At 35.0% G+C, this 16,391-nt stretch overlaps 1 protein-coding gene across 14 annotated transcripts in view; it reads left to right on the top strand.

The window, feature by feature from the left end:
- Positions 1-16,391, top strand: part of blnk (B cell linker) — a 45,885-nt gene that overhangs the window by 28,858 nt on the left and 636 nt on the right. For 6 of the 14 annotated variants that reach the window (XM_083538409.1, XM_083538418.1, XM_083538410.1 and 3 more), the window contains 18 exons: positions 116-156; positions 282-393; positions 3,190-3,290; positions 3,409-3,469; positions 3,856-3,894; positions 5,195-5,217; positions 5,355-5,377; positions 5,606-5,662; positions 9,014-9,044; positions 9,220-9,262; positions 9,492-9,585; positions 9,695-9,722; positions 9,815-9,845; positions 13,416-13,479; positions 13,580-13,611; positions 13,757-13,806; positions 14,553-14,636; positions 16,188-16,343. In XM_083538409.1, the coding sequence (XP_083394535.1) occupies positions 116-156; positions 282-393; positions 3,190-3,290; positions 3,409-3,469; positions 3,856-3,894; positions 5,195-5,217; positions 5,355-5,377; positions 5,606-5,662; positions 9,014-9,044; positions 9,220-9,262; positions 9,492-9,585; positions 9,695-9,722; positions 9,815-9,845; positions 13,416-13,479; positions 13,580-13,611; positions 13,757-13,806; positions 14,553-14,636; positions 16,188-16,343 (1,070 nt within the window). The remainder of the gene's footprint in view (positions 1-115; positions 157-281; positions 394-3,189; positions 3,291-3,408; positions 3,470-3,855; positions 3,895-5,194; positions 5,218-5,354; positions 5,378-5,605; positions 5,663-9,013; positions 9,045-9,219; positions 9,263-9,491; positions 9,586-9,694; positions 9,723-9,814; positions 9,846-13,415; positions 13,480-13,579; positions 13,612-13,756; positions 13,807-14,552; positions 14,637-16,187; positions 16,344-16,391) is intronic. The other 8 variants (XM_083538415.1, XM_083538419.1, XM_083538421.1 and 5 more) reach the window with 3 other exon arrangements.

Here is a 16,391-nt window from a genome sequence, read left to right on the forward strand (position 1 = left end):
AGAATAATTAAAAGCCCCAGCAGAATCTATTTATCACTGTGAATTCATTACTAACCTAAAGTTACTATTGGAAGTGAATGAGCACTTTATAAGATCCTCTGAACTTTGTATTTAGGTGATAACCAGGACTCAGAACAGTCATCAGATTCAGACTTTGTGAGTATCCCATCCCTTATTTTAATGCATCCCTGATATCATTTCACATCATATACTGTGTACAGTTGCATATGTGAGAAATACAACTTCAATTAGAATTGAATTTAAATCATTTCTTATTGAAGGACAATGACCTGTATGAAGATCCACAAGGTGATTACAACTATGAGCCTCCCCCTTGTGAGCGATCCTTCAATCCTGCCCGTAAGATCAACTACCCAGGTGGAGACTATCTGGGTAAGTTTATTCTTGAAGTTATTATGATTCGTCTTCAGCAAACTGTGTATCTATATAGAATATCTGTAAAGGAGAGCATGCAGATCAATCATAAATTAAAGTTATGACACCATTACACCAGATGGTGCATCACTTTATTTTGTATTAAATCTCTCAATTGCTTTCTTTATACAGGGTTATTCAAAAATAATTATTTCATTACGCAATATATTTCATTACGCAATATAACAACTGAACGTTTCCGGAACAACGACGTGACTACATTGCCCCTGTGGCAGCCATTCAAAACTTAGATAAGTCAAGTCAAGTTTATTTCTATAGCGATTTTCACAACGGACATTGTCTCAAAGCAGCTTTACAGAAATCAACAGTCAAGGAGAATGGTGTGCATTTATCCCTGATGAGCAGCCGTGGCGACTGTGGCAAGGAAAAACTCCCTTAGATGTTATGAGGAAGAAACCTTGAGAGAAACCAAACTCAAAAGGGGAACCAATCCTCATTTGGGTGACATCAAGAGTTTAATCATACATTTTTCAACAATACAGAACAATGGAGAGTGAGAACTATCATGAGTACTGAAGTATAAGATTATAAGTAATGTTCTTTCTACAGACTTATACAGTCTTTATGGTTATAAAACTAGGAGCCACTAAGCTCAACATTTGTGATCATCACAGATCCAGCACCAGCTTCTCCATGCCAGAGCCTTTAAACACTCCCGAAGGTCCAATGTAAAAACTCCACACATGAAGTGGGATCCAATTGGCACTGGTACGTCTCTAGATGGTTCAGGGTGTTTGCAAGTTCGGCATCTACTTCTTTAAAGGTCCATAATCTTCATGAGGTGGGACGTGACTGGAGCTGGCCAAACCTCAGGATGGGGAGAGAAAGAGAAGCAGTGGAGAGGAATTAGCGTAGCTGCTGTTCATGATTGAAGTGGAAGTTGATAATGTGCATGTGATCAGATGTTCTGGAGCACAAGGTTATGATGTGAGGCGTGTTATGTGTAGGCTTTGCTAAAAAAGATATGTTTTTAATTTGCACTTAAACTGGAAGAGTGTGTCTTAGCCCTGAACACTGTCAGGAAGACTATTCCGGAGTTTAGGAGCTAAATGTGAGAATGATCTACCGCCTTTAGTGGACTTTGCAATTCTAGGAACTACTAGAAGTCCAGAGTTTTGAGATCTCAGCGAGCGTGACGGATTGTAGTGTGTTAAAAGACTGGAGAGATACATGGGAGCCAAACCATTTAGTGCTTTATAAGTAAGAAGTAGTAGTTTGTAGTCTATTCGAAACTTAACAGGAAGCCAGTGTAGGGACGTTAAGATTGGGGTTATATGATCATATTTTCTTGACCTTGTAAAAACTTGTGCTGCCACATTCTAAAATAACTGAAGCCTGTTTATTAATGCTGCAGGACATCCACCTAGTAATGCATTACAGTAGTCTATTCTGGAGGTCATGAACGCATGGACGAGCTTCTCTGCATCGGATATAGATAACATGTTTCTTAGCTTAGAAATATTTCTAAGGTGAAAAAAGGCTGTTTTTGTAACTTGGTTGATATGATTTTTGAAATACAAGTTGCTGTCTAAAATAACTCCCAGGTCTTTTACCGTTGAACTAGTAGTTACAGAACATCCGTCTAAATGCAGGTTGAGATGCTGGAGCTTCTGTATACTGGTGTTTGGGCCCGATGAGCAAAATCTCCATTTTATCAGAATTTAATAGTAGAAAGTTATGGGTCATCCAATCTCTTATTTCTTTAACACACTCAGTTATTTGAGCTAATTGAGCTGTATCGCCTGGTTTTGTTAAGATATATAGCTGAGTATCATCAGCATAACAATGGAAGTTAATTCCATGCCTTCTAATAATATTTCCTAAGGGAAGCATGTATATTGTGAAGAGCAGGGGTCTAGAACTGAACCTTGTGGCATGCCATATTTTACTAGCATTAGCCTGAGTAGCTCTCCATTTAAGTCTACGAAATGGTACCGATCGGACAGGTAGGATTTAAACCAGCTTAATGCCTGTCCCTGAATGCCGATGTAATTCTGTAAGCGACCTAAGAGGAGATCATGGTCTATAGTGTCGAATGCAGCACTAAGATCTAGTAAAACTAACAGCAAGATGAAGCCTTGGTCTGAAGCAAAAAACAGGTCATTAGTGATTTTAACTAGGGCAGTTTCTGTGCTATGATGGGGCCTAAAACTTGACTGAAATATTTTCAAAGATGTTGTTCTCTTGCAAATGGGAACATAACTGGGCAGCGACAATCTTTTCTAAAATCTTAGACATAAAGAGACAACTCCTCTTTTAAATGGTCACTAACTTATTCCATGACTATGCTTGAGAACTGAAGCAATGCCTTATGATATCAGTTCATTCTTTTTGAATAACCCTGCATAATAATTGTATAAATTGTATTTTGGTAGGTAGGTTGAAACTGGAGATCTTTGAAAGTACAAACATCTTTAAATTCTACTAGGAATAAAACAAACTTCCTTGATAGAATCATACAGTTGATGGAACAAAACTGTACTTTTAGGTTAAATATTAATCTGGTTAAAGTGTTGAGCTGCTTTTTTTACTTACAAATCCTGAAACCACAGAACACACATACAGAATACACTTGTTGCTCATGTGAACGCCTGTGTTGCTGTATATACATCGATTTAGTCAGCTGTTTGCCATAAGAACTTTAGCATGCAAATGTTGCCATATCACAAATTAACCCCATCATCAGTATGTAGTCAGTCACCAAAAAAAATAACCTTCTGTCGCTTCTTTCAGATGCACGCCCTGGTCGACAAATGCAAACTAAACCGATGATGCCCTTCCTACCAAACAAACCTCCAATTCCAGAAAAGCCTAAACAAGCAGCAAAGTATGATGTAAGTAAAAATATTAATGCTGACTTTTGTTCTGTTTACAGACACTGATCTTATGTATGTAGTAATATTAACTCATCCTGGAATAATGCCTAAATCTTTAATCTTTATTTCTTTGAAGGAGGACTATATTGATCCTGAGGAAGACATGGATGATAACTATATTGACCCTTCTGAAAAAGGTTCTGCAAAAAAAAAACATATTTCAACTAATATATCAGCAGAAACAATAAAAAGTAAAAAAATTTTACAGAATTCTACAAAATTACTAAATCTACAAAATACACCCATATTTAAATTTCATCTAAACCATCTAATTCTGGCCTACATGGAACAGTCAGAGGAGTGAATACTAAATATTTTCCAATTTCATCACATATAAAATATGCATTTTTCCACTAAATGGCATTAGACATGCTGGTTGGTACAGTTTACTGCGGTAAATTCATTGATTTAATAGCCAGTTTGCTTATAATGACAGTATTCAACCTCAAAATACTGTATATTAAGGTGTACATATAATACAACTTCAAAAACCATGAATCATTGTTTTTCTTTTCCTCTATAGATCACCAAGGAATGCAATCAGGACGCTCATACAGTCCAGGTATGCTGTTATTTGTAATCCAGGAGTTGGGAAAGCAAGAATGCACTATCGTGCTTAGCAATGGAAACCAGCCTGTTAATGACGTTACAGAAGCATTGGCTATTCCAAGTTGTACTTTTAATTTTTTTGTGGTCAGCATTAAGAAAATGATAAAACAGCATGACCTCAGAGGATTTATCAAAAAACAGTGCTAAGCATTATGATCAGGAAGAACAGGTGGCTGTTAACCATTATGGTACAAAAGTCTCCTGAAAAAACTTGAGTTGAAAATTAGCTTGCACTAGACTGAAAAGGAGAAAAAAAAAAAAAAAAAAACAGCAGAACTGCTCAAATGTAAAACATGCTGACGCACTTAGGTGCTTGTGGAACTGATTTACTTGTGTGTATTGATGATGTGTCAGGAGAAAAGTGGATTCATGAGCAACTTTAATGTTCTTATCGAGCCAAATGACACCACATTCAGTAGAACAAAAAAACCCTTCGTAGATGGAAAATGGCCAAAAGCACATAGCTGCATGTATCTAAATCATGTTTTAGTGGTTGTTTTCAGAGGCTAAGAAGTGCAGACTTCAGACATTTATACTCTGCTTATGATTTTCTAAAACAGACTAGTTACATTAGGTGCAGTAAAATGAAAGCGCTAATGTAATCATTACTAGCCCAAAAATTAAAAGTGGACAAATTGAAACTTGAATTAAAAATGAAATAAGAAAATTGTGGTCATTGTTTAAAGCAATTTGAGATAAAACAGCAGATTTCCTTGGACATGTCAAATTTGTTGTCTGGCAATTCAACTAGAAATAACAAATGTTGATTTTATGCCACTTTTCTAATAGTTTAGTATACAATATTTACTCTAGTAGTAGTAGATGAATGCACATACTTAAATATAAATATATAAAAAAAGAGTACTAATGAAATAATACAAAAATGTTACTAAAAATAAATTTTTAGCTTTTGTAATTGTCATTATTTGCCATTGTTTTGCAAGTTTTTGTGATATGCTATAAAATATTGTCTGTTGCATGAAATCCACAGGTACTAATAGTTCACTTATCGGTCAATAAACAAGAATACTGATTCATTTATAATGGGGCATTGATCTGACTATATATTTGAGCAATTATTGCCTTATACTTCTACAATTACATACATATACATGATCACATGATTTCCTTGTCAAACTTGTAGATATGTGACTCAATTCAGTTAAAATAATTGCAATCAGATGATCATTTTACAAAAAGAAAGGTTATATTGTGAGTACTGCACTGTGCTAATGTTTTCCTCTTGTTTTCAGATGTCTATGAGGTTCCTGACCAGGTGAGTTTTAATGATCAGGTCTAATATGCTTTTAATTTGCAGGACTTTAATCAATTTTTTACTGCACATGTTTATGTAATGACTTGCGCATATATATATATATATGTATGTATGTGATATGTTTTTGTTTTTTAAAGGACAATTCTCCATCCATCAGTAGGTGAGTCTATTGTTGTCTCTAAACATCTGTAGAAAACAAAAACTGAATAGTTTGGGGGACTCTGACTTTCATTTCTGCATGTTATTTTTGATGTGCGTCTGGTGAAATTAATTTTGTTGCACCTGCTAAATCTACCATTTTCCTAAACACCACAAATTCTTAGCTTCATCAATATATTTTTGTGCTATTTTTTCAAAATATGCCACGGTTCCTCTTTCTGGTCCACAGGTGCAGCTCAAAGCTCCAATCCCCAGCACTACAGCTGCCTCCTAAACCAAGTCCCAGGTATTACACTGATAATAACAGAAAATATCGGACTTTGTGTCCACACAATGTGAATTATATAATCCTCTTTTTAATTAGTTTTGGACTGTATGAAGAAGAAACTAATGCAATATTTGATATATTTTAAAGCAGCAAATAGGTCTGCATGTTTTTACACCTGAGAAACTAAAGACATCGATCATGATGTGGTCCTGAAAAAGTGAGAACTAGTTGGCATGGCAAAGTTTTTCAGATATGAACTGTGTGTAAATTTGCGGTTGTCAAATGAGATTACGCTTTAAACATGTTTTAATGCGAATGGCAAACCTGCCTGGTAATGTCCTCCTTTACTTCTGCCAGTTTTAAAACCAATGTTTTCACAACAGTGTGTTTTTGTCTTTCAGTTAAATGTTAAGAAAAGTCCTGACCTAAGAATTTTAACCATCTCTGCTGGGACATGATGCTGCTGACTCAATGAATTACATTTGGCCAAATTTAAACCCACCACCATGTGCCTGCATTCACAGTAAAGCAGGAACATTGGTAATAAATTAAATTAAATCAGAACTAGAGTTTGAGCCCGAGGAACTTTTTAAAACAGATTAATTGACTGATTCATCTTTAGTAACTGCTTTATCCTGGTCAAGATTGTAGTGGCCCTACTACTTATGTATCAACATGTATTTAGCAGTCAAGTAAAGCCTAAGCCAAAAAAAAGAATAATAAATAATAATACAAATGTAATTAAATCCTAAAAGTGAATCGTTCAGAAGCAGAAGAAAGGAAAGCCCAGTCACCCATGAAATGTAAATGAGTCTGAGCTCAGAAAAACAAAAAACTTCTTGAGAAGAGGTTCTATCTTGGGTTGCAAGCTGTTATGAGCTTGTTTTAAATTAGATTGAAACCTACAGTGAAGTAATGATCACTTGTTCTTGCCCTAGTCAGGATTCTAGTGGCTGGTCTTTGAATTAATCATTATTTATTTAGTGTGCTTTTAGAGGAAGAATAATTAGCATAGTCAAAAATACATACAAGGAAACTGGTGAACACAGAGAAACTCATGCAAAACTTCAAATTCAGATGTGTTGTAGAAAGGTTTTTTTTTAGTTTTGTTATATATTTTTTTTCATTATTTATAACTCTTGCCAGAAGCACTAAGATGGCACTCTGTCTTTAAGTAATCTTTCAATGAAGTATACAGCTTATTCTCTGGCACTATCAGTTCGCATTTTACCAATGGATCACCTCATTAGCTACATCCTAATATCTAACACATTCAACTAAATGTTTCTACTGTGAACAAGAACATTGTTATATACAGGGAGATAAATGACAACTTTATTAACTTGTATTCACATTTTATCAAGTCTTGAGCCAAATGCATCACCTGTATCAATCACCATGAAATGATTTATGACCTAATCCACCCTCTACATATTTTGGATGGTGGTATCATCTGATTCACTATAGTCTGCTATACTTGCATGTAATATTGAGTGTGGCTCGGAAAATAACGTACCAGGTAGTGTTGCTAGAGCATAACAACATGTAGGATAAATATGGTACTGCATACAGCCACTAGAGGGCAACAGAGACATTTTATTAAATCACATCTACTCTAACAGTAAACCCCCCCCTACCTAATGTAGTTTAGGTCCCTTTTGTGCCACCAAACCTGCTCTGTCTGGTTAAATCAAGGACCCCAGAAGACCTCTGAAGGTGTGCTCCCCACAGATACTTGATTATGTTGAGAACATGCTCCTCAAACCATCCCAAAACATAGCAACGTATATATTATCATGACGATTATCATATTTGCTCTGCATGTTTATGTAGATGGTAAGTGTCAAGTAAGAAAAAATAACACACCTAGTTCAAAATTGAAGCAAAAATATCACCAATTAACCATATTCTCCACAAGTATTGGCACCAATAAAAAAAAAAAAGCAAAAATAAATATAAATAAGTAAATAACAGGGTGTGCAATTACAGTGCAATTAGTTATCTTACTATTACCTCTACCTACCTGAAAGGTTGTGTTTAAACCTGAAAAAGACATTATAATATGTTGAATGTCCATGCAACAAGTTAGTTCCTTATAATACTGTGCATCCCTGTATTCCTTTTACCAGCCTCCTACTCCCTCCTACTCTCTTCATTGTGTTACAAAGAAATCACAAAGCCCTCTGCCCTGAAGACTTTCCTGGGTCAGAAAACTTACTGACCTTTAAGCACTGACCACCGAAACTCATTTTAGAAACGTTACATAAATGTTTTCTTATGGAAAGCTTCATCACCATGTCAGTAATGACATGTTTTCTCTATTTAATAACAACACACTTATTATTAGGTTCTGGATTATTTCGAGCATCCATTATACAAGGGCCTGTGAATGAGCTGTTACTATAGAAACGAGGACGTATTTGACCGAGCACATTAATATAAGCCTGCGATTTGCCTGGCAGCCCGAATTACTGTCTGAGCTGCTGTTATAGAAAATGATTCATCAGGATTATCATTGCTGTGGTGTACAAAATGAATAACATAATAAGATTATTAAGATCATTTGAGAAAATGTTATATAGTTTTTGTGCAATGACTACTTAAATTTGTATAATTTTGTAATAATTCCCTTAAAGTCTTAAATTATTTATGTAATAGTAAAAAAACATTTCATCCTTACAATTTGATTAGGTTTATTATACAATTTTCATGGGATCAGACTGGGTCTAGAAAGGGTGTACATTAAATTTTATAAAAAACTTTCATATTTTTTTAATTAACATGCCTATATTGCATTTGACACATACAAAAAAGCCCCAGAAATGTATCGAAGACTTCATTTTTCCAGCCATATGTGGTTCTTCCACAAATTGTCACCACAAAGTTGCACACAATTGTGTAGGATGTCTTTAATGCAGTAGCATTAAACTTCTCCTTCACCCAAACCTGTTCCAGCATGATATTCCACCTGTGCACAAACAGCTCCATGAACATATGGTTTACATGGGTTGGAGTGGAAGATCTTGAGTGGCCAGGTATAGAGCTTAGACCTCAATGTGATTGAACACCTTTAGGATGAATTGGAGCGCTGCCCTTGTGGCTGAATGAGACCAAATCTCCACAATCACACTCCAAAATGTAGTGGAACACCTTCCCAGAAGATATAATAACAGCAAATGAATACTAAATGTGGAATTGGATGTTCAGAAAGCACATATGAATCTTATGGTTAAACTTGTGTGTCTATATGGCGATGTAGTGTACTGTCACGGTTTTGTGAAAACAAATGCCTATTTATTAAATCAATAGAACTCATTTATACTTGAGAGTAATTATATTGTTATAATACTTTCTATTTTATACTTTCAGACTTCATATGAAGAAACCATCTATCTGTCCAGTAAGTATTTCAGATTTATATATATATATATATATATATATATATATATATATATATATATATATATATATATATATATATATATATATATATATATATATAAGAAATGTGTCTTGTGTTTGTGTGTAAATATAAATTGCAACAATTATCATAGTAATTTTCATGTGATTTACAGGAGCCAGAGGATAAGAATGGATATGATATTCATTTTGATGGCAGTGAGTATTCAAAAATACTTTATTATATAATGACCAATATTTAAAGAATAGGTTGTGTGTTAAATATAATGGACAAGAGAACACTGGGTATGTTAATGATTTAATATTATGTAATATCTTTTATTTCTTCTCTAGCAATGGATAAAAGAAACTAATATAATAATTCACCAAAACACATGTACACATTTTAAACATTACTGATATCATGGCCTTCATGTCTACCTAACAGGTTTTTCCCTGGCAGGTTCAAAAGAAGATCGAGAGGAGAGGAAGAGCGTAGAAGAAAGACGGCCTTCTATACCTGTCCCTCTGCCAAGAGAAGTGTACGTTACTACAACATTATGTTTACTATGTCTGTATGATTACAGTGAATAATGTTACAGATATACAACACAAAATTGTATCTAAATACATTTATCTGATGGTTATTAGGAAGAACCCAAAACCACTAGCCTTACAGGTATGTAAATCTAAAATATGAAATCAGATGTTTCATGACTTGTTTTTTGTTTGTTTTATATGTATTTTATAATGACAATTCTTCGTTTTCAGAAACCGAGCATTCCATCTAGAGACAATGAAGGTAAAAAGTAACTTTGGTCAGTGAAATATTGCTCTCATTCTTATTTAGGCAGTAGTACAGTGATCAGGCAAAACATTATGACCAAGTGAATAAAACTGATCTCTTCATCATGGCACCTGTTAGTAGGTTGGATATATTAGGCAGCAAGTGAACTATTATTATTAATAACTTTCAATGCATTAAAAAAATAATTATTCTAGAATGTATACATAATACAAATGGAATTTAAAAAAAAAGAAGAAAAAAAGGAACAATTACTTCTTGGGGGAGGTCTGATATATTCTTTGTACTTCAACTCCTCAATAAAAGTTAATTATTGGTTCTCAGTATATAGTATAGTCTGTAGGAAAAAGCATACTAATTTCCAGTATGTAATAGAGGAGAAGTGAGCAAGGACATTTGCAAAAACAGTTTCCATTCAAAAAGTAAAGGCCATTTGTTCTATACTATAAAGTCTTGGCAAAGTTTTCTTACATATTCAACCCACTTAGAATTTAATAAAAACATTTGAATCATTTTCTTAAGACATAGGGAAAAAGTAATCCTTTTTTATTATATAGATGTCGTTTACAATATTCATCCAATCTTGTATTGTGGGGGGTTCAGGAAGCAAACAGCACCTTGTACGTGCTTTTTTACCTGCAGATATTAGAATGGCAAATAAAAATTCATCAGGTCGTCTTGCCTGAAATCAACTTTCACTAGAAATAGTGTAGAAAAGTGCAAAGGATAGACTGTTAAATATGCTTTCCACTGATTTATGAATCTCTGTCCAAAAAGGTCATTGGGCATACCCAAAGTAAATTCCAATTATCAGTTTCCTGAAACCCACACTGTCTCCAACGTTTGGTGTCACCCCAACTATATGAGCTTTCTGTTTCTGGTGTGATAAAAAATCTAACAAGGCACTTCCACGTGAATTCCCACCATATATGAGTTGTGATTTGATTTCTCATGTGATTATTAGGAAATTACCCACTTTCCCCATTTCTCTTGTATAATCTTCTAATATAGTATGTAGAGTGAGATTCATTTGTTCTTAGGCCTTTATAAAATTTGGATATGACCTCCTTTTTTAGATAATCTTGGTAAGCGCCCACAAATATCCTTGCTACTGGGTCGTCAAGATCTGTTTTGTTCAAAATAATTATGTATTCAAAGGTATCTATAAAAGTCAGATTTCTCAAGTGAGTAATCCTTCAAACTGCCAAAGTCTTTTAAGTGCCCCTTTTCTGTAATAGAGTAAAAAGTTGTTATTCCTTTTGAAACCCAGGATTTTAATCTGTAGTCCATTTTGTTAGGCTTGAATTCAGGGTCGTATGCATACCATCCAAAATATGTGTATTTTAGGGCTCAGTCTATGTTCTTCTCTCATCGTATTCCAGTTTTTTAATTGAGCTTTAATCCAGGGGTTTTGCACCATATCTATAAATTGTCTTAAGTGTTTATGTATTAATATTGCTTGAATTGGGGGGGTCATTGACTACTAAGAGTTCAATATATTTCCACCTAGCAAGATATGTTGGGTTAGGGTTAGGTTATATTACATACATTAATTGGAAGTTTACTTTGAGCTGCATAAAAGTAATCCCTAAAATTGGGTAATGCCGTACCTCCTTCCTCCCTTGGGAGCTGTAATGTTTTAAATTTGACCCTGGGTTTTTTCCCGTTTTCTATTTATTACATTTTTTTATTCAGACCATTGTTTTGAAGTAATCTCTACAGGGAGTGCCTGAATTAGATAGAGATATCGTGGAAGGATATTTATCCTTACAGATTCAATTCTATGATTAAGACCCAGGAAAGAGAGAGAGTTTCATCTGTATATATCGCTTTCAACATATCGCATATTTAATATATTGTGAATATGTATGGTGCAAGAGAGAGAGGTGCATGATCAGAAAGGTCTATAGATCCAATATCACAACTATGTATTCTATGACGATATCTCTTTAAAATTAAAAATTAAAAATCTATCCTTGAGTATAGGTCATGAGAATTTGAATAAAATGTGTAATCATGACCTGATGGATAAAAGTCCCTCCAAAGATCTTGTGTGCCCAACTCCACCATTAGATCATGAATTTTACTGTTTTACTGTTTTCTTTTTGTGATATTAAGATTGCTACACATCTACGTCCAGACTTACTGTATACACTGAATAATACACCTTTGAAAATCCCCTCCTTTTTAATTTTTCATGGTCCACTGGGGTAAGATGTGTTTCTTGTAGGAACACAGTCTGAGCATTTTCCGTAAAAAAATTCTTCTATTATCTGGGTTTAAAATCCAATCAACAAGTCCTGACTAAGTCCTGACTAAGTGTTACTTTGACACCTACCGAATACCTAACCAACTACACCCTTTCATGGAAACGGTATTCCATGATGGCTGTGGCCGCATTTAGCAGAATAATGCACCCTGCCAAAAAGCAAAAATGGTTTGTGAACGGTTTGAGGAGCACAAGTTTGAGCTGTTGACTTGGCCTCCAAATTTTCCAGATCTCAATCCAATCGAGCATCTGTGGGATGTGTTGGACAAACAAGTACGATCCATGGATGCCCCACCTTGCAACTTACAGGACTTAAAGGATCTGCTGCTAACATCTTGGTGCCAGATACCACAGCACACCTTCACGAGTCTAGTGGAGTCCATGCTTTGATGGGTCAGGGATGTTTTGGGAGAAAAAAGGGGGACCAACACAATATTAGGCAGGTGGTCATGATGTTATGCCTGATTGGTGTATATAATACTGCATCATTCTATAGTCATGTGTGGCCAGCTGGTCCAGTTTAATGAGTGTTATTATTTATTCGAACAATCTGAACCACATTGTATTTCACTTTTAAACTCTGACATTTGTCTATCATGATCATCATATAACAGTTTGTGGTATAATTTAAACAAAGTGCATTATGGGATTATAAATATAACAGCAGCAATAATAATAATAATAATGTAGTGGTGTAATTTTTTTGCTCTGTTATTATATTGCAAAAGCAAAATTTAAATCAATCAATATCAAGCTATCCTGTAGGTCCCCTGGTGGTCTAGTGGTTAGCATGCGGCACTCTCACCGCTGCAGCCCGGGTTCGATCCCCGGTCAGGGAACCAACCCCAGCCACTCTTATTGTCGGTCCCAAGCCTGGATAAATGGGGTGGGTTGCGTTAGGTGCCGAATCAAACATGTGGAGGATCCTCTGTGGCGACCCCTGATGGGAGAAGCCGAAAGAAAGTTTAATATCAAGCTATCCTGTACTCCCCCAACCAACACCAAACCTTGTTTTTTTTTGTCATCAAAAAAATGTCAACAAAAATGAACCAAACTGATGAAAACTAGCAGAATTTCAAAATTTGATGTAAATCATAGAAATATGTCATATCTTTAAAGTTAGAGGACTCTTTAAGGCCAGAAACACATTTAAACATTACAAACAGGACCTTTAAAGGCACACGGTGATGTGTTTGAACAATGGTGTATGAGTCTAATGCCCTTTAGCTCCAAGTGAAAAAGTAATGTTTGCCTTGATCTTGACCTTTATATTGTTGTACGTATCTGATGTTCTTCAGTTCGGGATCCGGCTCCTGCTGTGGTCTCTCCCCCCACTACATCCTCTTCCTTTTTTCTTGTAAAGTAAGTAATTGAAAAGACCAAGCACAATTGTCAAATCCAGCAAATATTCACTGTGTGTAGTTCCTGATTGAAATCCTTTTTCATTACTGGTGGAATTCGGCAGGTCTCTGCAGCGTGACAACCTCTGCCAGAGTAAGTAGATCTAAAATAGATTTTTGGCACACCCAAACACCCACATACACCCACATACTCACTCTCTCTCACTCTCTGTTTCAGTTTTGTCGATTGGTTCTCTTGGTAATTTGTCAGTTATGTGTTTGTGCAATGTCTCCACCAGGGAGAGGAAGCTTATCTCAGGAGGACAGTGCCACTAGGCAGCAAGAGGAGGTGAAAAACATGTCTGCTTGTACTTCTTCAATATTTCAACCTACATTAACCTTTCCTTTAACTGCTTCATCCCTTTGTTCATTTTAGTGTTTCCACATTTTCATTTTGCTTTAAAAACTATACACAAATAAAGTACTACAGCTAAAGTCATTATTAAGTAGAAAAGCAAAAATATAAAATATATATGGGCAAATGTATTGGGTCACCTGAATTTTCCAGCCATAACTGGTTCTTCTCCAAACGGCTACCACAAAGTTGTAGGAGGCACACAATTGTATAGGATGTCTTCAGACGAGGTAGCTTTAAATTTCCCTTCACTTGAAACAGAAGACCCAAACCACACCAGCATGACATTGCCCCTGTGCTCTAAGTGAGCTCCAGGAAGATATACTTTACAAGGGTTGAAGTAGAAGAGACTTAAAGGATAAAGAACTGACAGTTCTATTAAACACTGACTGCACCCCAGGTCTCCTCACACTACATCAGTACCTGACTTTATTAACCCTTATGGTTGAATGAATACAAATCTCTAGAGACATCTAATAAAACATCTTCCCTGAAGAGTGAAGGTTATAATAGCAAATGCAAAGTAAATATGGAATGAGCATTCAAAAAAAGCACACAAATTTTAAGGTCAGGTGTCCAAAAACCTTTGTCTATAGAGTTAAGCTCTACAGTATGCTGTTGTGTAGGTGTTTACTGTAATTCTTTCTATGAAGCTCACATCACACAATTGTTTCGTGCAGGAGGCTGGTGTGTATAAGAAGCCATGGTATGCCAGTAACTGTGACCGTAAAACAGCAGAGGACACACTTTCCCGAACAGCCAAGGTGTGTTACGCTTACGCAAAACCCAAAAAGCCTTTCTATCACACACACATGATAGTTTATATTAACTTGTATTAATTATATTCTCATGTTTTTGACTTTTAATTTATGGTTATATATTAAACCTGTTAAATATATAATAACTCATTGATTCCACATATAGTAATCAAATATTTAATATTATATATTAATAACAAGAGTATTTTCTAGGAAATGTCATGTCATATTATTAGTCAGGTCAAAATGATTATTTATGAATTTTTAAGATAATAATAGAGCCGAACGCAATAAGGTCAGATATCGCAAGCATCAGTGTCTTTACTCAGATAAAGAATGGGACCTCAGCTGTTTTAAATAGCACTAATAACTTATTTGTATAAGGAATAAGGAATGTTCAGGCTACGCTGCTACAGAACAATAGTTCACGATGGGTGTGGTTTACATCCCAAAATGTACTGTTTCTCTGGTACAGATTTGTCAAAATGTTCATCTTATTAGTTATATATTTAACATTAAATGACTATAAACAGTCACAACAGCTTTTTCCCCCTCTCACCGGTTGTTAAAACGCAGACACTGGAGACTCCTTCCATAGCAACGATTAAACGGCACAGTGTATCTGCCATACAAGTTCCTGTAAACAATTTTTTTTCATGAAAAACAAAGTACAGTATTAAAAGGATGAGGTCAATATAAAGCTGCCTTTTAAATGGAATCGAGCCCCAGAGTCAAATCCATGCAGTTACAGATAATTCATCCCCAATGTTCAGATTCGTAAAGGAGCCAATTTAACCTACTTACCTTATTAAAAAATGTAAGATACATGCATCACTGTGCTTAATACAAAAAATCCATACTTAACACTGATCCAAATCCTGCTTTTCTTTGAAATATTTGTAAACAACAGTTTTACAAAATGTTAAAAATTACAAAATGGTAACGTCGGTCGAAACGATTTCAGACTTACTTAAAAAAAAAAAAAACCTTTAGGATCTAGGAACCGATATATGATATTACTTTTGTGGAAAATGATTTAGCTCATGAGGAAAGATAAATAAATGTTAAAAAGCTAGTAAATGTAGTATAATCAACCAGCAGAATACCAGGAAACAGTTCATCTTTCAGCATGACATGTCTTCTAAGGGAATGACTGTACATTTTTGCCATTGTTTTTAAAATATGCTTTCTAAAAATAGATCATTTACTATAAAGAGATTCCAAAGAGATTCTAAAGAGAAAGTGTTGTAAATCAAGTTGAAACACTGAATAGCTTATTTGTGCATGTTTATGTATGAAAAGCTGTAGACAGAAAATGCCCAAAAATTGTATCTTTCCAAAATTGGAATCTAACTTGACATTTTTGCTTTGGTATGTTGTACAAACTTTATCATTTTAGATTTTATTTATGTTAAGGAACATTTTAAAAATGTGTATTCTTTACTAAAACATACCATAAAGTTTAGAGAGATATATAAAGCATATGTCCTCACATACAGTGATGAAACAGTTAAGACGTCCTTTCATGTCACCTTGGTGTTGTGTGTTGTGCCTCAGGATGGTTCCTACATGGTGAGAAAGAGCTCAGGTGTAGATGCCCTGCAGCCCTACACTTTAGTTGTGTTCTACAATGGGCGGGTTTACAACATACCAGTGCGCTACATTCTCGCCACAAAACAGTACGCACTGGGCAAGCAGAAGAACAGGGAAGAGGTAAAGTATTTTTTATAATTTTAATTTTTTTTTTTTTTTTTTTTTTAC

The sequence above is a fragment of the Silurus aristotelis genome, assembly GCF_946808225.1.
Source record: "Silurus aristotelis genome assembly, chromosome: 4".
Classification (NCBI taxonomy): domain Eukaryota; kingdom Metazoa; phylum Chordata; class Actinopteri; order Siluriformes; family Siluridae; genus Silurus; species Silurus aristotelis.